General features: G+C 46.3%; 1 protein-coding gene across 1 annotated transcript in view; it reads right to left on the reverse strand.

The window, feature by feature from the left end:
* mtus2a (microtubule associated tumor suppressor candidate 2a) overlaps positions 1–17,558 on the reverse strand; it is an 80,942-nt gene extending 63,384 nt beyond the window's left edge. The window contains exons 1-2 of the mRNA XM_056285225.1: positions 15,435–17,558; positions 13,465–13,723 (exon numbers count right to left, since the gene is read on the reverse strand). Of these exons, the coding sequence (XP_056141200.1) occupies positions 13,465–13,723; positions 15,435–17,558 (2,383 nt within the window). The remainder of the gene's footprint in view (positions 1–13,464; positions 13,724–15,434) is intronic.
* Between the last annotated feature and the right edge of the window lie 9,301 nt (positions 17,559–26,859).

Consider the following 26,859-nt stretch of genomic DNA (forward strand, 5'->3'; position numbering starts at 1 on the left):
GTGTGTGTGAGAAAGAGAGGGAGAGAGAGAGAGAGAGAGAGAGAGAGACCTTGACCTTTAACCAAGTCTTTAATGGTCCAATTTTTAATTTACATTAAAAAAAAAACCAGCAAAATTAACACAGATACCCTTATACATATTGAAAAACAAGCCCCATACACAGCGAAAACAAAGATAGACCTTCCTTTTTCAGAAATTAAGAATAACCCTGAGAGCAGGATAAGCGGTTCGGATAATGGATGGATGGATAGTTGGTTTTCTACATTGCACAAAACATCTCTATGTCCCCAAACAGAAACAAATTCTTCCAAGTTTGAAATCATTGGATATATGTGAACTCAATTTTTAGCTGAGCAGCTACTAGACCACTGAACATCAGTGTAGCATCTGTGCACCTTGTGCCTTTCATTTTGTTTCTTCTGCTAAGCCAAATGCTCATTTTTGCCTAACCTATCAGAAAATTAACCAAGGTGACACATCTGCACTGTGCTGCCATGTACCTAGGACCAAAGACAACAGTCTCTTGGCTCAAAATGTCAGCCGTTTTCCACTGTCCTCCTGATCTGAGACATGCTTTCTTAGTAAGTCCAGCTCTTGTGAGGGATCTCCGTACACTGATGGAGCTGAGCATCCTGCAGTGTATCAGCGGGTTATAGAACAGGGGTTCCTCCCCTACACTGCCATAGATCTGGCAGCAGTCTCTCTTGGTGTTTAAGACTGTTCCCCAAGTCCGGAGGACAGCCTGATAGATAGGTGTCATAGTGAACTCCATGCCAGCTAGTTCCAGAAGGAACAAGTGCTTGTCATAATTCAGGTTCATAATCCTATGAAGCGACACAGATGCTGTTTCACTCCAAAGCTGTTGTTTATAATATAATAGCCGCTGCACGGTTTGAAGGCGAAAAGCTTTGATACGACTGAAGAGCTCAACCAGGCCCTGGCCACCTTCTAACACTGGTAGGAACAATACAGCAGATTTGGTCCAGTGAAAGCCTCCCCAGAAGAAGTTCACCAGCCTCTTCTGTACTTCCCTTATGAGCATGTCTGGAGGTTCTACAACTGTAAACCAGTGCCAGAACATCGAGACAATCATGTTATTAACAATCAAGACTCTTCCCCTATGAGACAACTGAGGATGGATCCAAGTCCATCTAGACAATTGGGCAATGATCTTTTCAACTAAACCCTCCCAGCTTTTGTTCGGAAAGTGGTCACTGCCCAGAAAGACACCTAAGCATTTCATCCCCTCTGTGTTCCACTGCAGCCCAGCTGGTAATGTTGGCTTCTCTTTATTGTTTTACTCCCCCAGTAATAAACCCTCAGATTTTGACCAACTGACTTTTGCAGAAGAAGCTTGTTCATATAAGGCCAATTTCTGCTTGAAAATTTTAACATCATTCTGACTCATTATGAAAACTGTGACATCATCAACATATGTTGACAAACTAACTGAATCAGTGATGTGCTCTGAAAAGGTTATTTCTGAGAGACCCTGCCTGAGCTGAATTAAAAGAAACTCGATGGCTAGGGAATACAGCATTCCAGATAAGGGACAACCTTGTCTTACACCACTCTGAACAGAGACAGGTGGGCTGAGTCCACTGCCTACCTTTAACAGAATACTGGCTCAAGAATACAACAACTTGATCCATGAAATACATTTTTCTCTAAAACCAAAACCTTCATGTGTTTTGGACAAATAACAATGATCAACCCACTCAAAATACTTCTCTCGATCTATAGAAAGAAGGCCAATGTCCAGCTCCTGGATCTGGACATCAAAAACAGGTTATCCTTGATTGTACGGTCAGGAACACAGTACGTCTGGCTATAATGTACAACAGTATCCATACACTCTTTGAGTCTATTTGAAAGACATTTTGCAATTATTTCATAGTCTATACATAACAATGAAACTGTCTCCAGTTTTTCAGTAAGCCAAGATCTCCCTTTTTGGGTAACAATGTTAGGACAGCCTATCTACAACTCAAAGGTAAAGTCCCAGAATCCAAACAGTCTTTAAATACTTCATTTGAGTTTTGTCCAATTAGAGTCCAGAACCTCTTGTAAAACTCAGAAGGAAGTCCATCAACTCCAGAGGTTTTGTCACAGCTGAGCTGCTGAACCGCTACAGACATCTCATTAAAGGAGATGGGGGACTCCAGCGAAGCTACTTGTGTTTCATCCAGCTGAGGCAGTCTCTCCTGTATCTCCTCCACACAGTCAGTCACAATTCTCCGCACTGAACAGGCCACCGTATTTTATTGTCCGTATGTTATTGCCCCATTTGGAAGCTTGAGATTCATCATCATGTTATTTTTTATAATTTTTCTCTCAAGCTTAAAGAAAAAAAGAAGTCGGAGCATTTATATCTTTGATAGTAGAGATACGAATTTTGATTAAAGCACTCTTTGCTTTCTCATGTAAAAACCTACCTAAAGTCTTTCTCCTACTCTCCCAGGTCCTGCTATTGCCATCATTTCCAATAATCACTTCATCTTCTAATATCTTAATTTCTTTCTCTAATTCTTCAAAGCAGATTTTCTCTATAGCTAATGTGTTTTTTGTATTGCTGACATAAAATCCTAATTTGTGTTTTTCCTACCTCTCACCACCGAGCTGTTCTCAAAATCTTTCTTTCTCAGCCTCCACTGACTCCAAAAGTCAGAGAAGAACTGACAGAAAGCTTTATATCATGTGTTAACCGTACAACAGGGCCAGTGTTGAAATTGTACAAGTAAGGAAAAATCTGCTACTACTAAATGGTGATCTCAAAATCCAACAGGTGATATTGTGGACTTAATTAACCTGTTTTTATATGTTTGATTTAGATAAATCCTATCCAGCCTGGCTGCCCTCACACTACCCTCGACAGCTTTCACCCATGTGTACTGCCTAACTGCTGAGTTAAATTTCCTCCAAACATCCATGAGGTCATTTTCAGCGATCATACAGGGCAGAAATGAGGCTGACGGTGAATGAGGTTCTCCTGAGTTTCTATCAACTGTAGGATGTGTAGTGCAATTCCAGGCTCCTCCCACTACTATTATTGAGCTACTATTGAACTGTTTAAGTTTGTCATTCAGTTTGTTAAACAATCTCAACTGATCAGTGCCAGAATTATAAGGATATACGTTTATGAAAACGAAAGGTATTTCTCGGATTGTTGCCGAAACTACTTGGATTCTGCCCTGCTCCACTTCACATGCCAAAACATTTGTTAAAATGAGGTGTTAGATGACAACAGCTACAGCTGCACTAAAGTTGGTACCATGGTTAAAAAAAAAAAAAAAAAAAAACTGGCCTGTCCAACTCATTCCCCACTCTACCTCACTGTTTACTGAGCTGTGTCTCCTGTAAGAAGAGCACATCTATGTTTTTATCTCTACTCAGCTCAGTTGCCATACCTTGTTTATCCCTATCCCGTCCTCCATTTATATTTAAACTTCCTACCCTCAAACTTTCCATAAAAAAGAATGAAAATGAAGGAAAAGCAGACAGTGAAACCTTTCCAAGAAGAAATCACATTTTGTGCATCACCCATCTTTTTTATTTTGTGCATTTAAAGGGCCTTTCCTCATTTTTCTTTCCTATATTTAGTTAGAATCTTCTTTAGATAAAATCTCCTCTGTTTACTAAGCTCTTCATTCACCATTCACCATTTCTCTAATCTCTATAACCGAATTAACAACACTGTCCACATTAGAGAAGAAATCTGTTATCTCCACAGACTGTCTGCCATAGGTTTCATCAAGGAAATCATTTATCTTTATTAATCATTGGGGCGGCATGGATCAGGAGGTAGAGCGGGCCATCTAGTAATCAGAAGGTCACTGGGTCGATCTCTGGCTCCTGCGGAGAGCATGTCGAAGTATCCTTGAGCAAGGCACTGAACCCTTAACTGCTCCTGGTGAGCAGGTTGGCACCTTGCATGGGAGTGCATGAATGTGTGTGTGAATGGGTGAATGTGAGGCATACACTGTAAAGCACTCTGAGTGGTCGGTATACTAGAAAAGCACTGTATAAAATGCAGTCCAGTTACCATTCACCTCCTTTCATGAATATGCCTGCTGATCATCCTGTGACACAATATCAGTAAACTGTGATAGACTATCATCCTCTAACATTTCCTCATCTACATTTTCAGCATTTTCATAGTGTGACTCATCTGTTGCAGAGACCTGACTCTCAGCCTCAGCTGTCTGACTGTCTCTCATTGGTTCTGTCCGTCTGTCCTCCGTCTCTGCATACATCCATAGCCTGAGCTTCAGTATCACTTGGATTACCAGTTTTTTCATTATTGCTATCCTGCTCAGTTTCATTTCCCATTACACCAGATCGCTGATCACCGGTTGCGGTATCTCCCGCTGCCCGCTGCGCTGTTTGCGGGCTACCGCTCTCAGCAGCGCCTCCAGGCTGTGGCTCACCTGAACTGCTGCCCGCTGTGGGCTCCCTGTGTGGGCAGGGTGAAGGTTTGTGGCCGACATCGCCGCACTCAAAACATTTCATACTGCCAGAACTTGCACACAAAGTGTTGAAACAGTTTTGATATTTGACTTTAAATGAAACTTCTAGATGTTGCGAAGAATCATGTAAATACACATGAAGGCCTGTCTCCGCAGGGAGTCAACATGCTGCAGTCTTGCGTCACAACCCAGACAAACTGCTCTGAGCCCATCAGCAAACTTTCTGAAACGACTCGGTTCTCTTTCAAGGAGCTCGTTCGCAATATACGGGGGTACGCCTGACATACGTGTCGATGGCACAAACAACAGCGAGGTGGCTACAAACAGACCGTCCAGCACCAGGCCTTCCTCAACCAACAGGTGGACCAAACGCTCCTTTCAGACAAAAGCCACCACGGCTTTATTCATCCGAGAGCCGTATGTGATGTTCTCATGGCCAACCTGTTCTCCTGTTCGACCGTGGACCGCGAGTCAGCCACGACCCTAACCAGTGTCCGGTAGGCAGGGGAGGCGAACCCTCACCAGGGAGGGGTGCCATACTGCACACCACCACACTCCGACCAGCTACTCCAGTCACTTTCCAACAACCAGCAACGAAGTAAAAGTAAACTCCTCTTACTTTACCATGTACAGAAGAAAAGTGAAAAACAGTGAACTATCCCAAAAAACACTCTAGCACTCTAGCTCATTCAACACCCTCCCTCACGTTCACACACCCAAACTCCCAACATGCAGTACACAGAGAGAGAGAGAGAGAAAGAGTCACATCCTCCCCGACATTCTGTTTCATGCACTGGGTGAAATAAGTAGTTGTGTGTGTAGTTTTTTTTCCCATTATCAAAATGTTATTAAAGCTGACTATATCCACATTTTCACGTTCTGGTTCGCAAATAAATGCGTTGCTGAATTGAACTGATTTGGCACTGCAAATGTCAATTTTGTCTCACCAATAAAGCACAACGAAATTAAAATGAAGTGAAAGAGCGAGAGAGTGAGCGAAGCAGCATGAGAGAGAGAGAGCGAGGGAGAGAGAGAGAGAGAGAGCGAGCAATAAAGATAGGAGAAAGAGAGCGAGAGAGCTCACTGGGGTAGAAACTGAATAAAAGCTCCACAGCCACAGCCAACGAGCAGCAGCCAGAAAATCTTTATCTCACTAATCTAATATCTCCGACAGCAAAACAGTTAAATGTGGAAATATGAGCAACCAATGTGACACACACACACACACACACACACTCACACACACACACACACTGGCAAAATCCTCAGGCCTTGGGTAGACCCCCATCTGGGCTATCAAAGCCTCCGGCACAAGGCCTTGATCCTGGGCAGAGGAGGAACATTATCCCCTGCTGGCTGCAGAGATAAGGTAGGCAGCCCTCCTTCCCTTTCCTCGCCAGTTGGCATAGCTATGTGCTCCAATGCATAGGGCAATAGGGCAACCACGGCACCCAAACTGGTGGATAATGTGGAAAAAGGATAATTTTTAGGAAGAAGAAAAATGGCTGTGGGGGAGAGAGAGAGAGAGAGAGAGAGAGAGAGAGAGAGAGAGAGAAAGAGAGAGAGAGAGAGAGATGGAGCTCCAGTGAAACACCACTCCAGAATCACAGGCACTCCTGTCCATGCTCATTATCCCCCTCCTTCAACCCTATGTCCACGCTACGTGGTCTGCTTATTAGTTTGTTAAACTGGAGCTAATTCCTCTTGAGTGAGAGGGTAGGATCATTAAAGACAAGACGAGGTTAAAACCTACTACATGGCTGGACTGCGACTACATTTATTAAATGGGTATTTTTGCACGACTGCGTTTAAAAAGCGGTTATTTTGACATCAGTTCCGTTGACATCATAGAAAACTGTTCGCGCGGCCAATGGGGAAACTCCGTCTTGGCCGTCCGACCAATGGTGAAACCCCATCACTCAGTCACTCACTCACGGATAACTGCATGTGTAGGGCTGGCCCCGCTGTTGTAGTCCAGCCAATAAAGTATCCTCTCAGATCCCCCCCCCCCCATCCACCCACCCCACCTCTGCCTCCCCTTTTATCAATCAGCCCATCCAAAACACAATGGATGGGCACAGGCCTGACATATATGTCCACTCAGAAGACAGATGCCACACATCAACACCTCTGTGAAACAGAACTATACATCATTTATGACAGGCCATGAAATCCAGCAAGGTGGGATAAAATAAGAAAATACACAATGACATTCTTGGAAGATTAGCCCTTAAGCTGAGAGAAGCAAAATAAAAAAAAACCCCAAAACTCAAATAACAGTCAATGTTTAAAGCCGAAACGTACAACCTTTCTCCACTAATAAACAGTAATTTTGTCCATCTGGACCATGGAGTCAGGTTACATCAGTGGTTCCCAAATGGTGTGACAAGGAATTTTGTGACAACCACACATTATTATTGCAACACACAACTATACAAACAGTTATGAAATTTTCGTTTGCTATATCAGCACTTTGCAAACGAACATGTCATAACTGTTTGCAAAGTGGTGATACAGCAAATGACATTTTCATCAGCACTTCGGGGGCGGCACGATGGCGCAGTGGTTAGCGCAGATGCCTCACAGCAAGAAGGTCCTGGGTTCAAGCCCCGGGGTAGTCCAACCTTGGTGGGTTGTCCCGGGTCGTCCTCTGTGTGGAGTTTGCATGTTCTCCCCGTGTCTGCGTGGGTTTCCTCTGGGGGCTCCGGTTTCCTCCCACAGTCCAAAGACATGTAGGTCAGGTGAATCGGACATACTATGCCCCTAGGTATGAATGTGTGTGTTTGTGTGTATGTTGGCCCTGTGTGATGGCCTGTACAGGGTGTCTCCCCGCCTGTCACCCAATGTCTTCTGGGATAGGCCCCAGCATCACCGTGACCCTGAGAGCAGGATAAGCGGTTCAGATAATTGATGGATGGATGGATATCAGTACTTTGTACGCACTAATTTTCCAATCCAGAGGCAAATTCTATACCCTAATTAAGTCAAGTCAATTTTATTTGTATAGCCCAATATCACAAAATACAAATTTGTCTCAGCCGGCATTACAGCAACACACCATCCTGTCCTTAGACCCTCAGATCGGATAAGGAACAACTCCCTAAAAAACCCTTTAACAGGGAGAAAAAATAGGAAGAAACCTCAGGGAGAGCAACAGAGGAGGGATCTCTCTCCCAAGACACACAACATGCAATGATGTTGTGTTTACACAATACAACATTGAAAGAGGACAACAGAATTATAATGGAATTATAAAATATATGAAGCATTTGATGAGGAAGCCAAGCAGTGTCCAGACGCCACCGGGACAGCCTAGTGCCACAGCCACGCCCTCCCAGGACTCACCCTCTCTCTCACTCACACTCACTCACTTACACACACACACACACACTTCTGTATTTCCCTCTTTTCAGTTACATTACCTCATTTTAAATTTCGCATCCTGTCTGGTTTAAATGGGTGTTTTTCTGTTTTGATGTAATTTTGCAAAGTTTCAAACAAATTCTTGAATTATTTTATCAATAAATATTTCATGAGTAATATAGTTTTGTCAAAATTATTTATTTATTTATTTTACCCCCCCCCTTTTCTCCCAGTTGTACTTGGCCAGTTACCCCATTCTTCCGAGCCGTCCCGGTCTCTGCTCCACCCCCTCGCTGATCCGAGGAGGGCTGCAGACTACCACATGCCTCCTCCCATACAGTGAGGAGGTTAACTAGGGGGACGTAGCGAGTGGGAGGATCACGCTATCCCCTCCCAGTTCTAACTCCCCCCCGAACAGGCGCCCCGACCGACCAGAGGAGGTGCTAGTGCGATGACCAGGACACATACCCACATCCAGCTTCCCACCCGCAGACACGCAGACACGGCCAACTGTGTCTGTAGGGGACACCCGACCAAGCCGGAGGTAAGACAGGGATTCGAACCGGTGATCCCCGTGTTGGTAGGCAAAGGAATAGACAGCTACGGCACCTGGACGCCTAGTTTTGTCAAATTTTATTTGGCATTTGTAAATATAGATGTTTACAGACTGATAAAAGTGATAACAGGTATGCCTTGAGATTTTGGTTTGCCCTTCAGTGTGCCTAGGGCACAAAAGGTTTGAAAACCACTGGGTTACCTTATACCTTCATTTCTATGGTGGTAGGAGACACACTCCATATATATCGCTTTTGAAAATTTTGACCGGGTAGGACAAATACTGGTGCAGCGGCAAACACGTTCCTACTCAAACAGAAAATAATTGAAATGTGATGCTGATGTACTGATGCTTCTGCTGGACTGTCCATCCATCCATCCAAACTGCTTATCCTGCTCTCAGTGTCGCGGGGATGCTGGAGCCTATCCCTGCAGTCACTGGGCGGCAGGCGGGCAGACACCCTGGACAGGCCTCTAGGCCATCACAGGGCTCTGCTGGACTACTAATCTACCAGTGTACAGTCAATATTACTGGACAACAGTGTTCCCATATGGTTTGATGTAGTTTGTAATATATTAGACGGCGTTAGCTTTGGTCCCAGGATCCATTTTTACAAGGGGGGGGAACTGTTTACTGCTGAGCTGACGGCACACCAGCCACAATGGCTGCTACACCTGGTTTGTAGACCTCACTGCCAGAGGGAGGGAGAGCTCAGGGAAATCACCGATTTTAGCTTTCATGGTTTCTCTCTCTCCTCATATCTTTTTTTAATCTTGTCTCCTCTCTCTCTTTCCAAATGTAGATTTGTCAAAATTCAATCCAATTCTTCTGCCAACTACCCTCTATTTTAAAACATGACACACAAAGGGGACTTAAAAAGAAAACCAAATAAATGTACCAGATTGGGATATCGTAGATGCACCGCTAAAGAAATCTATATGGATCTTCTCTTTGGGTTGCTGTTTCTTCCTCCATCTGCTGACGTCAACTGCTCTGTCTGAACCTCGACAGCCTGCGAGAGCTGATATCCTCCTCTACTGCTTTCCAATGAAACTTAGAAGAATCCTGGTTTTTAGAGGTGCATCAGGGATATCAAGCCCCCCCCCTTTTTCTTTTACTGGAGAAAAAAAACCCAGACAGAACAATTTTGATTATTGACTGAGGTAACTGGCAACAACCTGCACTGAGCCCCCTCTTAAAGCTCTAAACTGTGAGTTATTAAATCCACTACTTCAGTGGACGGTGCTCCCAAAAGAGCCACTGCAACGAGGATAAAACACACATCACTGCAGTAAATATCTAGAGAATCAACTAGAAGTATTTATAGATACCAACACGGAGATCACCGGTTCGAATACCCGTGTTACCTCCAGCTTGGTCGGGCATCCCTACAGACACAATTGGCCGTGTCTGCGGGCGGGAAGCCGGATGTGGGTATGTGTCCTGGTTGCTGCACTAGCGCCTCCTCTGGTTGGTCAGGCGCGCCTGTTCAGGGGGAGGGGGAACTGGGGGGAAAAGTGTGACCCTCCCACACGCTATGTCCCCCTGGTGAAACTCCTCACTGTCAGGTGAAAAGAAGCAGCTGGCGACTCCACATGTATGGGAGGAGGCATGTGGTAGTCTGCAGCCCTCCCCGGATCAGCAGAAGTGGTGGAGCAGAGACTGGGACGGGTCGGAAGAGTGGGGTAATTGGCTAGGTACAATCGAGAAAAAAAAGGAAGAAAAATCCCCAAAAAAAGAAGAAGCATTTCTAGATGAGGTAGGTAGCTTTAAGCTAAATGTGCATCAGGCCTGCTTCTAGACAAACACTGATAGGGGGCAATGTCAGATGTTTTTATTTTTGGGGGGCTTGAGGCTCTTTAGCAAAAAAAAAAAGACCTTCAAGTTCACATAGATAAGGTCTCCTATTTGACTTTGAAACACTATGTATCCAGTCATTGGTAATTAAACATGCTAATTACCAGTGACTCACTGTAAGATTGCCACAGCATAATTCGCACCCAGCACAGGGAACATTAAATAACACAGGGAGGTCCGCGGTGGTGTAGCGGTCTAAGCATCGGCTTTTTGTTGATGCAGTTGCCCACTGGGGACCGGGGTTCGCGCCTCGGTCTCGTCAGATCCGACTATGGCCCGACTCGATGAAGTAGCAATAATTGGCAACGCTGTCTTCGGGAGGGGGGCGGAGTCGGCTTGTGTTCGTCGCATGAATGCGTCTGTGTGTGTGTCGGAAAAAGCAGTGGTTCGGCCTGGAGTCGCCTTGTCACGAAAGTGGCGAGGCGTCTCCTTCGAGACTGCCGGGAGGAGAGATGCAGTTGGCGAATGCCATATTGCCATATTGTGAGGTCTACACGCTTGGTCCCTCCTCCACTCATCTTAAGCCAAGGGCTCGGTCCAACTGCAGACACGGCAGCTCTACCACAGTTGGCCATCGATCCGCTTCCTCGTCCCCCACATGCAGGGGTGCAGTTTATTTTTGCCGAATGTTCAGAGACGAAGGATTCTGACACGTGAGGGTCTGCTCCTTCTTTCTGCAGAGCGGGGGACGTCCGTGATTACCCGGCGCCAGTCTTTTGTGAAGCACACAACGTTACACGTGCACGCTTCGTACACAGAACACCAACACACGCAGTTGTGCGCGTGCACGGATTCAAGAGCAAATGTTGCACCTGCGGTCACGTGCACACGCAACATGCACATTCAACCAGACACACAATCACCCGTAACCCAGTGTGTTCGTGTGTGTGTGTGTGTGAGTCTGTGTGAGACAGTGCTCTACCTTTTGATTCCCTTCTCTTTCTTTATTGTTATTGTTGTTTTACTGTTTCTTTATTGATCGTTATAATGTTGTGTTAATGTTCATTATTAGTGTTATTGTGTACTGTCCAAATTGCACTTTGATGCTTTGGCAACATTGTTTTTAAAATTTTCATGCCAATAAAGCCCTTTGAACTGAATTTGAATTGAATTGAGAGAGACAGAGACAGACAGACAGAGAGAGAGCGAGGCAGCGAGAGAGCGAGAGAGAGAAAGAGAGGGACAGAGCAAGCGTGAGAAAGAGTGGGAAAGAGAGAGAGAGAGAGCGAGGGACAGAGAGAGAGTGAACGAGAGAGAGTGGGAAAGAGAGAGAGAGTGAGCGAGAGAGTGGGAAAGAGAGAGAGACTGAGGGACAGAGAGTGAGCGAGAGAGCGAGAGAGCAACAGAGTGAGAAAGAGAGAGCGAGGGACAGAGAGAGAGAGTGAGCGAGAGAGCGAGAGTGGGAAAGAGACAGAGACTGAGGGACAGAGAGAGAGTGAGCGAGAGAGAGTGGGAAAGAGAGAGCGAGAGAGAGAGACAGAGAGAGAGTGAGAAAGAGAGAGCAAGCGAGAGAGTGAATGAGTTCCTTTCCAGGTCCATGAGTTGTTTGGCGTCTAAAAAAAGAAACAAAAAAAACAGGAACAACCAAACAAAAACAAACATTCATCGGACACACCCACCCACACAGAAAACACACATGCACACTCACCACGGATGACCCAGGAACGCCGCATGACATGTGCGTTACGCTCACGCTGCTGATGACTGGGTGTGTTTATCCCTGCGACGGGTGCAAGGCGGGCCGGAGCCCAGATGAGAGGAGATGCCAGCAGGAGGATACCGACATTACTTAAGCGTTAATTGCTTCGCACTTCAAAGGCTGGAGCTTCCCAAGGGGCCAAGCAGCGGTGAGACCCCATACATATTTATTAATAGGGATTATGATAAGGAAGGTTGGCACATAATAACACTATGCTGATCAGTTCTGTATGCGTATTTGGGGTTTTTGCGTGTGTGTGTGTGTGTGTGTGTGTGTGTGTGTGTGTGTGTACTTTTTGTGTCCGGGTTATCACATCCTGGGAGAGTGCACAGATCAAATATGCAGGGAAAGGATTAATGGCATTGCCTCCCAGCCATGTAGAGAATGATGAGTAAAGTTTGCACTTCAATCTTCCACTGATGGCTGAGCTGTAATATAAAATTGACTTCTGCAGTCAGCAATGGCATCTGCCTGATCTGCATTATGTGCTTCTTTTTTTTCTCTTCCCAGCAGGCCCCAGGAGATATGACGTGTGAATGGAATAATGGGTTCTGAAGAGAAGGAGGAAACATCACTCTGCTCTCGCTCACCCTAGCATCCTCCTCCATCTCAATCCGTCATATTGCTTTCTCTCTGTCACTTTCTGTTAGATGTAGTTTTGCTGGAGCTGGATCAGGAGAGCCCCCCCCCCCCCCTTTGGAGCCTTCCTTCAAGTCTTGCAATCAGATCAGCCAAAATTAATTTCAGAGACGTGCATTTCAATGAGCTGCCTTCATCTCGGGCCAATATGAACGGGAAAACAGTCCCTTAACAGCTCGCTACTGTGAAGGAGAACAGAGATAAGATGGTTCTCTAACGAACTACATATTGGGTCCCCTGAAATAAAATCTGACACTATGAGCCCTAATCTGGCCATCAATTTGTGTTCTGATGAAGGACTTAAAGATAGGACTTACACCTGCTCCATAGTAATCTCCATCCATCCAGCCATTATCCGAACCGCTTATCCTGCTCTCAGGGTCGCAAGGATGCTGGAGGCTATCCCAGCAGTCATTGGGTGGCAGGTGGGGAGACACCCTGGACAGGCCACCAGTCCATGACAGGACCCCCCCCACACACCCCACACACACACACACACCTAGGGACGATTTAGTACGGCCGATTCACCTGACCTACATGTCTTTGGACTGTGGGAGGAAACCGGAGCCCCCGGAGGAAACCCACGCAGACACGGGGAGAACATGTAAACTCCACACAGAGGACGACCCCCTAAGGTTGGACTACCCCGGGGCTCGAACCCAGGACCTTCTTGCTGTGAAGCGACCGTGCTAACCACTGCGCCACCATCCATAGTATTTGTATGGATCAAGCTAAACGTACCAAACCGTTATCTAGGGCTGGATGGTGGGTTTAATCTGAATAAGGACACATTAAGTGTGATGGAGGTGCGGAAAAAGTATTTTGCCAATATTAACACCAATTAAGATTTTATTGCTAATTTACCAAGAAAAATATCTACATACCAACATTCTCCTGACTTCTCAGACTGGTTGCTGGGCTGACAGCCTGAACCGGCTGGCTGAAGACGAGGGTTGTTTTCTGACCCGGGCCCAGTCCTCTGCCCTTGCTGGCACCCGATGTCGTCCTGGTCACAGCTCCTAAGCCCAGTCGGAGTCCCCTGCCTGAACGCAGCAGGCTGCCGCTGCCTCCGGTCTGGGCCGCCATCTTGGGACGCGTGGGGTCCTCTGCAGAGTTCCCTCCGAGGCTGGAGGGTCGGCCCATCTAGAATTAAAATAATCACCCAAATGAACAATTTCATGGGAGTGGGGGCAGCCAAATTCACATTCCCCACTGCAACCCCCCCCCCTTACATGCTAACATGCTAACAGATCAGATGAATAAAATCTGGCTACCATCAGATTTTGATTTGTGAATTTACAAAAACTCATAATAAATTGTCACCCTGTCTCCAATGTTTGCTGATCCTAATTCTACCCAAATGCATCCTGCAAAGCATACCCAGAATAAACAATTAAACTGTATTTTAAAAGTAAAAACAAAAACATTACATTGCAGTTTTGTGGCATCAGGTGTTTAACACAATAAAAACATGCAAGGCAAACGGTGAAACTTAATCAGCTGGTTAGGATGTGTTAACATTTACATTTTCTAATTTTGCTCATGCTTTTACTGAAAATGACTTACAAAGACAGTCGGCAACTAGCAGACTGCAACCTACGGGCATCTCAGAGCACTGAATAGTAATGATAACATTGCCAAGAGGGCATGCCATTCCAGGGGCAATTACTGTGGGTGCAAAAGGGGTAGATCACCAACACTGACACAGATAATGGGAGACTCCAAATGAGCTGGGCAGTAAGAAATGTGTACTGAAGTCATGTTTAGATACTGTCTATAGATTAAAATAAGTTTAGAAAAGGAAAGCCAAGAGGATTTTATCTACTGAAGAACTTCAGTTCCCTTTAAAATAGGCAGAGACTGTAGCCTTCCATTGGAAAGCAATGAAGAGCAGCTCATGCTAGAGTTAAAAGAGAGAGGATGGAGAGGATGTTTAATTAATTACACATAATTCAAATGGGAGAAATATGTTGAAATTCAGAGCCAATTAATTAAGCAATGAGAAATTGATATGCAAAGTCACCTAAATTAACAGAGATCAACCGTTCTTGAGGGAACACATAGCATCGAAATTGCCTTGTCGTCCATCTTGGTGTTCATCATATGAAGCTGTAGTATGTTGAAATCGCAATTTTTTAAAATTATACAGGGACAGGGATTGACTTATTTAATTCATCTAATTTTTGGCCTCTGTATGAATGTACCGTAACCATGTATAGTACTGTATCTCAGAATGAAATCTGATCGTTTGCTCTTCATAAGAATCCCCCAAAGACAGAGCTGACTGTGCGCAAAACATGTTCAAGTCCCGTGTCCATTCAATCCATGTTCAACAAACTTTCAAGATGAGCTCCACTACTATCCATCCATCCATTATCCAAACCGCTTATCCTGCTCTCAGGGTCACGGGGATGCTGGAGCCTATCCCAGCAGTCATTGGGCAGCAGGCGGGGAGACACCCTGGACAGGCTGCCAGTCCATCACAGGGCCCACACACACACACACACACACACACACACACACACACACACACACATTCACACTTAGGGACAATTCAGCATGGCCGGTTCACCTGACCTACATGTCTTTGGACTGTGGGAGGAAACCGGAGCACCCGGAGGAAACCCACGCAGACACGGGGAGAACATGCAAACTCCACACAGAGGACGACCTGGGATGACCCCCAAGGTTGGACAAACTCGGGGTTCAGAAGCAACTAGAAAGCAAGTTACCTCTCTGCAAAGTTGAAGCATATAATCTAAACATCCTATTTTTAATCATCTTTATCATAAATAGTAGTAGTCACAGTAGTTTGTAATGAAGTAATGAAGATAGTGTCATACATTATACTAACCTCTGATTGCATGTACTTATCATTAAGTGTTCCGTAGAAGTTGTCTGCCTTGCTGCCCAGTTTCGGGGGTGCTGTGTGGCTGTGTGAGTGTGTGTGCAGAGGAGTGTGTGTGTATGCCGGCGGAAGGGTGTGTGTCTGTCCGGGAGGCCTAACACTCCTGGTCAGCATTCCTGGCGGGAATATACTCGTCTGTGCCTCCTGGCGGTATTTCCCGTAAAGCATGTCGGTGGCTCCTCTGGGCTCCACCCCAGGTCTGGAGGGGTCTTTAGGTCCATCTCTGAGGGAGCCGGGTGAATTTGTTTGGTTGTGTGCATACGCTGAAAGCCTGGATGGCAGAGAGGACACCTGATATGGCCCATCTGCAGCTTGGAGCCTGACTTGAGGATTTTTCCTCACGTAGGTGATGATTTTGGGACGCACTCCTTTAGGCTTTGCCATGCATTTGGGAGAAGGTGACCTCTCTTTGGGGCTGGAGCTAAGGTTAGAATTGAGTGGGCTTTGCTGGTTGTTAAGAGGCGCTTTGGGGATTCCAGTTGTGCTTATGTTGTTTTTCACTGGTTGTCTCAGGCCGCTGTTGTAGCCCTGAAAGGATGTGTCTACGGCAGGACTGCATCCAGGCACAGGATGTCTCATCAGCCCGCCGACATTCCTGGAAGTGAGGTACACAGGGGGCTGTCTGCGTGGGGAGCCCTGAGGTGTTCTGAGAGGAGAATGGGGAGGGGAAGAAGCCCTGGACCCCATCCCGGTCCTGTTGGGACTGGAGCAGTTCCTGCGGTACGTGACCTGGCTCTGGGGTCTCCTCTCTAAATCGGAAGGACTGGATGGGCTGGAATTACGTTGTGCAGCTGCTGGCTGCTTATCTGGCGGTCGAGTTTCTTTCTGCGCTGCCAGGCTGACCTGTCTGATCTGGGAGACTCCAGAGATGCTGTATAGGTGGGAGACGTCGGAGGGCTCGCGTAGGGACGATCTTGTATACCTTCTGTTAGTCCCAAAACTCTGAGGATCCAGAGAGGGGGAGGAGGAGGCAGAGGGTAGGTGTCCGGTCTCCATCTGTTGAGCTTGGGTCACCGGCTCTTCTAAACCCCTCCCTCTCCCTGTCTCAGTCTGGCAGAGGGGTCTGACTAATTGTTGCAGTCGAGGTGGCAGTACCCTCTCTTCAAATCCCCCCTTTCTCCTTTGGCCCAGACCACCTTCGGAGGAGGACACCCCGTTTCTATGATGGCCTCCATCTTCCTGTCTCTGACCCTGGTTGCAGAAGTGTTGATGCTCCTGAGGATGCAAAGGTGCAGTGTTCTGGCTGACGGGCGGTGCCCTTCTCATGGCCTGGGCTGAGGTAGTGGTGTTAGAGTTTGGGTAAGTGGTGGTCTTGAGACTGGGGGGAGAGAAGAGGGTCTGGGCCTCTCCACTACTGTCCAAAGCGCTGGCCAGGCTTCCACTCAGGGAAATGGCTGACAGACTGGAGACAAATACATTTGTTTCAGACTTTGACTCCTTCAGACCTCCCTTCGGTCTCTCCCTGTCCTTTCCTCTGCCTGACCGGGTGTCACTCCTTCCTCCTGGACTTGCTGTACATGTGTCCAGGTCTTCAGAGCTGTGACAGCCGATCCTTCTCTGCATTTCTTTGCCCCTTTGCATCCCACTTTCTACTTTGTTGCTGTCATTGTCGTTTCTCCTCATGCTGACAGACACAGAGCTGGCAGTTGAGCTGGAGGATATAGACATGGGACCCTCATCCTTTCCATCTCTCACACTCCCTCCATCATCATCATCATCCTCCTCCTCTTCCTCCCCCTGTTCTGGGCCCATTTCTCTCAGGAAGGGTTGTGTCTCCTGGCACTCCATCAGCTCGAACTCCCGGAGCTCCGGATCAGCACATTCCCGTTCGGAGCCCCAAATCAGTATCTTATGCTCGGTAATGCTCTGAGACACCAACGGTGATCGAGAAGTGTTGCTGTACCCAGCGTCCCCCACCAGCAGTCGCCCTTCTCCCTCATCAGCTGCAGGTGCGAGCTGATTGGCATTATCATCGCCAGGTGCGACGAAATGGATCGGAGTTTGGTTCTTCATCATCTCGCCCCCGGTAACGTTAGCCCCCAGTTCCTGGAAGCTAGTTGGGATACTCATGTTGGAAAGAGTCCTCTGGCACTCTTAATACTTTCTGCGGAACCGTGAGGCCATTTATGAGGTTACGGCTGTCTAGTGCTCTTTTCCTGCTTCTTCTCTACCTGCCACTCAATTGTAGGACCTCTGTGATGATGGTGTTTCACCTGACGAGTAACAGACTGATATGTCATCTCATGTAATCCGGATCTCGTGTTGATTTGGAAGCGTCCACACTCGAATGGGTCCTCTGACCAATACTGACAGGTCACGCCAACCTGAAATAGCAAAAAGAAAGCAAAAAGGCATGTAAGACAACAGGTAGTACAACAAGAAAGTCCATGTTCAGTCTCAGTTTTCTCACTTTTCCACTTTCAGGACTTTTTTTTTTCATCGAAATGGCTCAAGAGGACTCAATGTGAGATGGGCCGCCAAAACCAAGGCCCGCTCAAAATGGATTATTACACTGATTTCATAAAACAAAAAATAAAAATTACATAATTTCGTCTTTTTTTTTTGTGGATCCCCCCCCCATTGTTTCCCAGCCAATTACCCCACCCTTCCGAGTCATTACGGTCACTGCTCCACCCCCTCTGCCGATTCGGGGAGGGCTGCAGACTACCACATGCCTCCTCCCATACATGTGGAGTCACCAGCCGCATCTTTTCACCTGACAGTGAGGAGTTTCACCAGGGGGGCGTAGCGCGTGGGAGGATCATGCTATTCCCCGCAGTTTCTCCTCCCCCCCCGAACAGGCGCCCCAACCGACCAGAGGAGGCGCTAGTGAGCGCAGCGACCAGGACACATACCCACATCCGGCTTCCCACCCGCACACACGGCCAATTGTGTCTGTTTCCTCCGACCAAGCCGGAGGAAACACAGGGATTCGAACCGGCGATCCGTGTTGGTAGGCAACGGAATAGACTGCTGTGCTACCTGGACGGCCAACGATTTTGTCTTTGGTGTTTTTTTATTCAAAATAACTTATTTTAGTGGCCCAAAACATTTTATATCAGTCTTCAAGGCTGCGGCTGGGCTGTGGTCTTTTCGTGTTTTGGTGAAACTTGTATTATTATTTACTTGGATGAACGCACCTTTAATTTACTAGCGGACCATATCAAGTCATAGAACCATTCAATGCATATTTGCCGCGTGCTAGCTGCGTATGTGTTCTGCATACCAGTTTCTGTACTCTAGCCAGTTTATATGGTTTTTATCTCAAGCTCGCTGGGGCCATTATTTCTTTATTCCATCTTTCGCTGAACATCGTCGTATTGCAGCTGGTATTAGACTGCAGTTTTCCAGCTGCTGGGTGTTTAGAGAAACTCAGCGGGTGCCAGTGTTTAAGTCATGAGCACCCAGAGCGGTCCAGCAGCAGGAAGTGGAGCGGCATTACCAAATGATGATGAATGTTCATCACGGGGCAGAGAAAGACATGCGATAAGTGAAGAGAGGAGGCAACAGAATGTTTACCGCCCCCCCGGGGATGTTTGACAAAGACAGGTTGAGAGGAAGGGAAAAAAGGATGAGAGGTGTTTTGTGATAGGCTTCCCCCTTTCAAGAGATGTTACAGAATATAACAAAGGAAGAATGAATACACCTGAGATCAAAAAGTGCTTCCAAGCCGTCTCTGGTGTAGTAAAACATGCGGTATGTAGGTGAATGGGTGTACGAGTGTGTGTGTACCAGGTTTTTCTATCCTAATGGGGACATTTGGTCCCCATTAGGATAGAAAAACCTGAAACCACCTACCTTGTGGGGACATTTTATGGGTCCCTATGAGGAAGAGGGTCTATTTTAGGGTTAGGACTTGGGTTTAGGGTTAAGGTTAGAATTAGGATTAGGTTAAAGTTAGGGTAAGGGTTAGGGTTAGGCATGTAATTATGATGGTTAAAGTTAAGGGCTAGGGAATGAATGTAGTTAAAGAGAGGTCGCCACAAGTATAGGGTGACATGGTATGTGTGTGTGTCTGTGTTTTTGCATGTATGAGCATGTATGAGCATGTAAATATGTATATCCAGAAAGGGTTGGAGACTACCAGCGGCTGCAACAACTGTTCCTCTCCTGTGTAGGACAGAAGAAGGAACACGAGCCCACGAGGGGGAATCCATGGACAGATCTGGTGGCTTCACGAGGGTTAACGCCGCTCTCCCAACATGCCTCCTCTCTCACGCCTCACACAGCCGATAACACAACTGCCTTGAATCGACTCCACACAACAGCAGTTTACCTCACATGTGGACAACATACATCTCAACAAGCCACATGGTATATGAATTAATATCAAAATAATGTTTATCTCAAATGCAGTAAAAATACATAACACTGCTGCACATTCGAGGGACCCGAGGATGCAAAAAGGTGACGTTTTAGCAGGAAAAGCAGTAAAACATAGTCAACACAATTTGTTTAGTTCATAGAGAACGCTGCATGTGAAGGGCTCTGCTAGTAAGATAGGTTACTACACACATTTTTTCCATTTTTCTATCTGGAAGAAAGGCAAATGGAATTTTTTAAATTATTTTATAGTTCATTTTGTAGTAGGAGTAGATTATTTCATTTATTATTATTAATTCATTGTGTATTTAATTTATTATTGTTGATTTTTATTATTATTATTTATTTTATTTATTTTTTACCCCCCCCCCATTTTCCTATCTGGAAGAAGGTGGCATGGTGGCGCAGTGGTTAGTGCAGTCGCCTCACAGCAAGAAGGTCCTGGGTTCGAACCCTGGGGTAGTCCAATCTTGGGGGTTCGTCCCGGGTCGTCCTCTGTGTGGAGTTTGCATGTTCTCCCTGTGTCTGTGGGGGTTTCCTCCGGGGGTTGCGGTTTCCTCCCACAGTACAAAGACATGTAGGTCAGGTGAATCGGCCATACTAAATCGTCCCTAGGTGTGAATGTGTGGGCCTTGTGATGGACTGGCAGCCTGTCCAGGGTGTCTCCCCGCCTGCCGCCCAATGACTGCTGGGATAGGCTCCAGCATCCCACAACCCCAATTGGGATAAAGGGCTTAGATAATGGATAATGTCTGTTGTTAGTTATTGTCCTGGCCACCAGCATGCTACCCCGTCAAATCCGACAATGAAGGATGTCACGGAGGCTGAAATGCATGAACCATGACCTCAACGCCATTTATCAGACCTGCACTGGACCAGCAGTACTAGGATGTGAAAACGGCTTTACAAATGTCATAGCTATTGACAGCCACTCACACATGACTGTACTTTATGCAAATTACTTTCCGAACTAATCACACAATGTTCTTAATTCAGATCTGAACATTCATTCACTCATTTATTTGTCCGGTTTGCACTGAATCCAATCCAGCACTGCATGGGGCTGGAGCCCATCCCAGGAGGTGCTGGGTGCAAGGCGGGCAGCATGACAGTATATAAAGAGGTTATAAATAATAAAATGTGCTGGGTTCAGACCATCGCACTGGATTTTAGAGCCTCTCCAGACCGTCAGGTCAAACAGGACTACCCATCCCTCACTGTGTGTACAGCTGCGGCCCGTGCTCTCGTTAGCAGGTGTGCTCTACAAGTTGCCCCTGGGGCTGATCCCAGCGAACTGAGAGCAAATGGCTGCTCCCATTGCCCGGGGGCCATCTGAACCTGCCCCGTTACGTTTAAAGCCTGATGCTAACCGATTGTGTTAGGTCAACACAATTTAAGATTACAATCCGGAGGGTTATACGGGCTATATATATGTATATTATTGGTTCATTACTGAGGAGTGTGTACTGTGTACTGTGTGTACTGCATATCTTGGATTGTGTGGTCATGTCTGGTGTTGGGTCATGAAGTTCCCCCCCCCCTTTTCTCCCCAGTTATATCCAGCCATTTACCCCACTCTTCCGCGCCGTCCCGGTCGCTGCTCCACCCCCTCTGCCGATCCAGGGAGGGCTGCAGACTACCACATGTGGAGTCGCAAGCCGCTTCTTTTCACCTGACGGTGAGGAGTTTCGCCAGGGGATGTAACACGTGAGAAGATCACGCTATTCCCCCCCGCCCCCAGGTGCCCGGACCGACCAGAGGTGGCGCTATTGCAGCGGCCAGGACACATACCCACATCCGGCTTCCCACCCACAGACACGGCCAATTGTGTCTGTAGGGACGCCCGACCAAAGCGGAGGGAACACGGGGATTCGAACCGGCGATCCCCGTGTTAATAAGCATCGGAATAGACCGCCACGCCACCCAGACGCCCATGAAGTTTCTTATTGAGTTGTGTCTTGTGGTGTGCAGCATAAACTAGCGTACTGCGTTGTATTTGGGTGTAGTACAGATTTTGTTGTATAGTGTGTTGACTTAATTGTGGTATTCCTACAATATAAGGCTGTTAATTGCCCCTCAGGGACAAATACATTTTCTAACTGAATTGTATTGACCTGAATGTATGAATGGAAATCAAACGTTTCCAGATTTTTCTGAATCCACAAATTTCCAAAAGGTGATCTGTTCCCATTCAGGTTTCTCAGACATACAGTAGGCAATGAGTCACAAGGGAAAAAAAGCAACTTAACTACACAACAACAAAAATCATTCCCACTCCCACTCTCTCATCCCACTAGTTTTCCCGCTTTCTTTGTTTATCCATCCATCCCGTACTCCTTTCCATCTCTCTCTTAATCTGTATGTTGATGGATCTGTTAGTGTTAGACAGATGGCGAAGTGTGGGAGACTGTGTGTAAGTGAGAGAGAGAGAGAAAGTGAGGGGGGAGAGAGCGAGAGAGAGAGAATTCATGCTTGTAGCAGACAGACACAGCCAGTCATGATGGGATGGGCAGATCCTTTTCTGTTTGGTTTATTCTACACAGTCATTGTAAAGACAGACAATATTTACCCACAATATGCGAACACGCTAAAAAAAAAATCGCTGATCCGAAAACAGAGCTGAAAGAGAGAGAGAGGGAGAGAGGGAGAGAGAGAGAGAGCAAGATAGAGAAAAGCCGATGAGGGGAAAACAGAGAAATAGAGAGTGGGGGGGGGGGGGAGAGGGAGGGAGGGGGCGCTGACAGGGAGGACAGGGTGGCATATTGGCGGAGGCAGTGATGGAGCGGGGGAGGTTGTGCTGATGAAAGCAGTCTTTGGAGGCTGAGCGGTCAGTGGAGCCAAACCATGAAATACAGCTCACCTCACAATGAGGCAGACAAAACCAACCCCAGCCGGACTTAAATCAAAACTGGCTTAGCAAGACGGAGGGGAAGAGCCGGCGTTAGTCGCCCACACTGATCTGATCTGAGACGCCTCAGAACAGCGCTTACGAAGAGAAACCTGAGCTGTTTCAACAGCGCGTTTCTGATACGAACCGCTTTTTATGGCGAGGATGCTTGAAAAAAAAAACTGCTGTCATTAATATCGATTCTGAGTGCAAGTTTTCATTTTTTCATCCGGTTTTAAATTAGTATTCATGGTATGAGGGGATTTGGAAGTAAATGATTTAGACAGATGGCGAGGAAGCTGCATATACAGCAGCTGTGTCCAGGTTCGAAACGCAGCCCAGGAAGCCGAAAATCAATAAAGTCTATAAAAGTAGAAATCATTTATTTTTCGTGTACCCAGTTTCACAAGGCGATACCTACATACAGAGCGGATGGATTAAAAAGAAGTGTGTGTGAATTTAATATTGCTCTGGAAATCAACTCTGCATTTTTTTGGACCCCCCCCCCTTTTCTCCCAACTGTGTCCGGCCAATTACCCCAGGCTTCCTCCCATACATGTGGAGTCGCCAGGCGCTTCTTTTCACCTGACAGTGAGGAGTTTCACCAGGGGGATGTAGCGTGTGAGAGGATCACCCTATTCCCCCCCGAACAGGCACCCCGACTGACCACAAGAGGCGCTAGTGCAGCGACCAGGACACACACCCATATCCGGCTTCCCACCCGCAGACACGGCCAATTGTGTCTGTAGGGACACCCGACCAAGCCGGAGGTAACACGAGGATTCGAACCGGCGATCCCCTTGTTGGTAGGCAACGGAATAGACAGCCACGCTACCCGGATGCCATCGACTTGTCATGTGACGTTCGCTAGGCCTGGGAAAGGCAAAACGTAACTGGTTTTGTGAGAATAACCTGTTTGACTTGTTACAGAGCCCGTTGGGTGTAAGTAAAACACAAGCACATGTTGGCATAGGTCCCCGGGAGACCTCGAATGTGAGTTTCATGGTTTCAAACCTCCGCATGGAACGCATGCCCTAATTTGGTTATGATCAAAATTTTAACTGGCATGTGGACACATTAAGAAGCTAGGGTTTCAACCGCTAAGTTCCCTTCTTCTAATGCATGTTTTGTCGGAGGGTTTTGGAAATGATTATTCCATTAAGAGGACATAAAGGCTTAGACATGGCTGTGTATGGGGGTGGGGGGGGGGGGCTGGTTGCTTTGACTGACAGGTCTCTCTCTCTGGAGTGACTGACAGGTTGACAGTGTGTCTGAAGTGGGTACCTCCTGCCTGGGATCTACCTCGTTGCCCAAATTCTGGCTCCAAAATGTGAAAAGATGATGGCGAGTGTATATGCAGCCTCTTGACTTTAAATAAAGAGACCTATGGGTGATGTCGCAGATGCTACGCCCAGATTTTTCACAGTCTATGATCCCACCTCACCTTACCCCGGGAAAACCTGCAGGTGCCGGGTAAAAGGAAGTGGATGATGACTGCACGTGCATTACAGGATGTGCGTGGTGGTCTTCACCTTAAACACCACGTACCTTCAGATTCGATATTACATCCATAATTTAGTACCGATTCAGAACATACTGTGATTCGATTTTACGTTTTTTTGAGTCTATGCCCTTTCATTTACAACAAAACATGAAAACTGCACGCTTCCCTGAGTAAAACATTCAAACAATTCAAATTCAGACATTCAGAGATGTTCAGATCATTGCGTCAATCCTCTCGACAGCATCAGTTCATTGTGCTTAACCTTGTGATTCAGGAGAAATGCTGCGATATTAAAATCGTCATTGCTTATCACGACTTTGCACTAAATTAATTCATGCAATGGCGGTTCCTTAGCAGGAGAGAGACGTGCAGATGCCAAATAGTGAGAAAAGGAGGAGAAAATCCAATAATAGACACAACATATCCCTGAAAAAGGGTTCAGCTGTGCATACTATATGTTTAAATCTCTCCATTAAGTTATACAATTTAAATGAGGTGCTGAGATATATTTAAAGACGCTTAGGAAGCCATACAAACAAATGTCAAACAAACTCTCCCTTCTGCTGTAAATTACTCCCCCTGGCTGCAGTGACGTCATCTCATAAACGATCACAGAAGGAAAGGATGGAGGGAGCAGGAATAAAGTCGGTAAATGAAGCTGGGGTGATATTTGGCTTTCATTATAATCTCAATTATGCAAATGAAGTCTGCAAACTAATTATGCAAACTAAGACTCAGTGTGGAGAAAGGTGACACTGAGCTATTGAGCTAATGTTGGCATACATTAGCACGTCAGTACATCCTGTTTGACTGCTGACGGAGTCGTACTTGTGGATGCTGCCGACTTTAGTAACTCGGTTACAGACAACTGCTTTGCAATGATTGCATTTCTTTGTTATAAAATATCAAGCTGCCAAATTTCCAACCCCTTACCTTGTGGTTAAAAACACAGTAGCCTATTTCTCGGACTATAAGTCGCTCTTTTTGTACTTGTGTGGCTGGTCCTGCGACTTATATTCCAAAGCCACTTATACAATGTAATTTTGTGGGACAAATATGTTGCATTTCAACTCAGGCCACTAGATGGCAATGTTTAATCTTGTGACGCAATTGAAAAAACTGCACCGCTATATAAATGCGACTTATACACCGAAGCGACTTACATATGTCCCCCCCCCCCCCCCGCAACAACACATTTTTTGCTGAGTATGACTTATCCTCCAGTGCGACTTATAGTTCGGGAAATACACTATATTCAGGATCATAAAAAGGACGGGGACAGAGTTTGGTTTTGGCGAGATGGGTTTTGACTTAAAAAAAAGTGATTTGTAAGCATAACTTTTGAAATTGTTTCCAATTAAAAGCTGTTGTGCAACCAGCAGTTTGGCATGAAAACATGCAACTCTGTTGGTTTGGCAAACTGACACAATGCCGGCTTTAAAAAGGTTGAGGAAGAATGTCAACCAGATGTGTCTCTCTGGTTTCTTTTACGTATAATTTTAGAAAGTTATTCTACTCTGCAGTGTTTCCCAACCCAGTCCTCAAGGACCCCCTGTCCTGCAGATTTTCTTTGCAACCCTGAATAGGTACCCGTTTGTAGTTATTCAACCAATCAGCAATGAATTATGTCAGATGTTGCACCCCCTTGCATAATTAAGTGCTATGAGATGATTGGCTGAGTAAGTACAAGCAGGGCTACCTATTCAGGGTTACAAAGGAAATCTGCAGGATAGGGGGTCCTTGAGGACTGGGTTGGGGAATACTGCTCTAAGGTGTAAAGATGAAAGCTTGTCTTTCCCCCTTCATGTCCAACCTACTTGGGCATAGTGCTCTGCATTCAATTTATCGTGGACAAAATGTGTTGTATAAATAGAGTTTGACTGATTAATTAATTGATTGACTGATTGATCAATTGATTGAAGTATTGATTGAATGATCGATTGATTTAAAAACATGTCAGCGCTAAATGTCTTGAAACTTGGTGTTGGTAGTGTTGATGTGATTCAGCTGGTACATTAAAAGCACATCCTCTTATTATTCAGACATACCAATTCCAGTGAGCATCGCCTATAGCAGACAAGGTCACCGCTTGTCACACACAATGGAGTAATATCAGCTACCAAAAGCCTCGACCAATATATGTAATGGTGATTTGTTTCAACTCTGGATTCAGCGACCCTTAGTAGTGGTGAGCGCTCGACTGTGAACTGAGGAGGGATGAAACGAGAAAAAAAAAAGAAAAGAAAAGGGATTCGTCATGGCAACGCTGTATCTTCTGACAGCTAGTGGGACGGCTCTGCTCCCCCAGTTCTTTCTGCTGGGAAAAAAAGGTCAACATCGGAAAGAGAGGGGATGCTCTGAAGGTCAGCCATGAGCATCTGCACTCCCACACCCATGCCATAGTGCAAAGACATGCAGAAATGCAGGCGCCGACCTTTACACACAAACAGGCACACGTGTGTGTATGTGCATTTGTGCATGTAAGCGTTGGTGCACATACACACGCTATCTACCCTCGTGGTGACTCCAACCTTAACTCTTTCTTTAAACCAAACCCCAACCATAACCCTAGCGTTAACTGTAAACTGAACCCCAAAAATACACAGAAATACACCAAATTTGAACCCAACCTCAACCACTAACCTTAGCCCCGACCC

This window comes from Lampris incognitus, chromosome 8 (assembly GCF_029633865.1).
Source record: "Lampris incognitus isolate fLamInc1 chromosome 8, fLamInc1.hap2, whole genome shotgun sequence".
Lineage (NCBI taxonomy): Eukaryota > Metazoa > Chordata > Actinopteri > Lampriformes > Lampridae > Lampris > Lampris incognitus.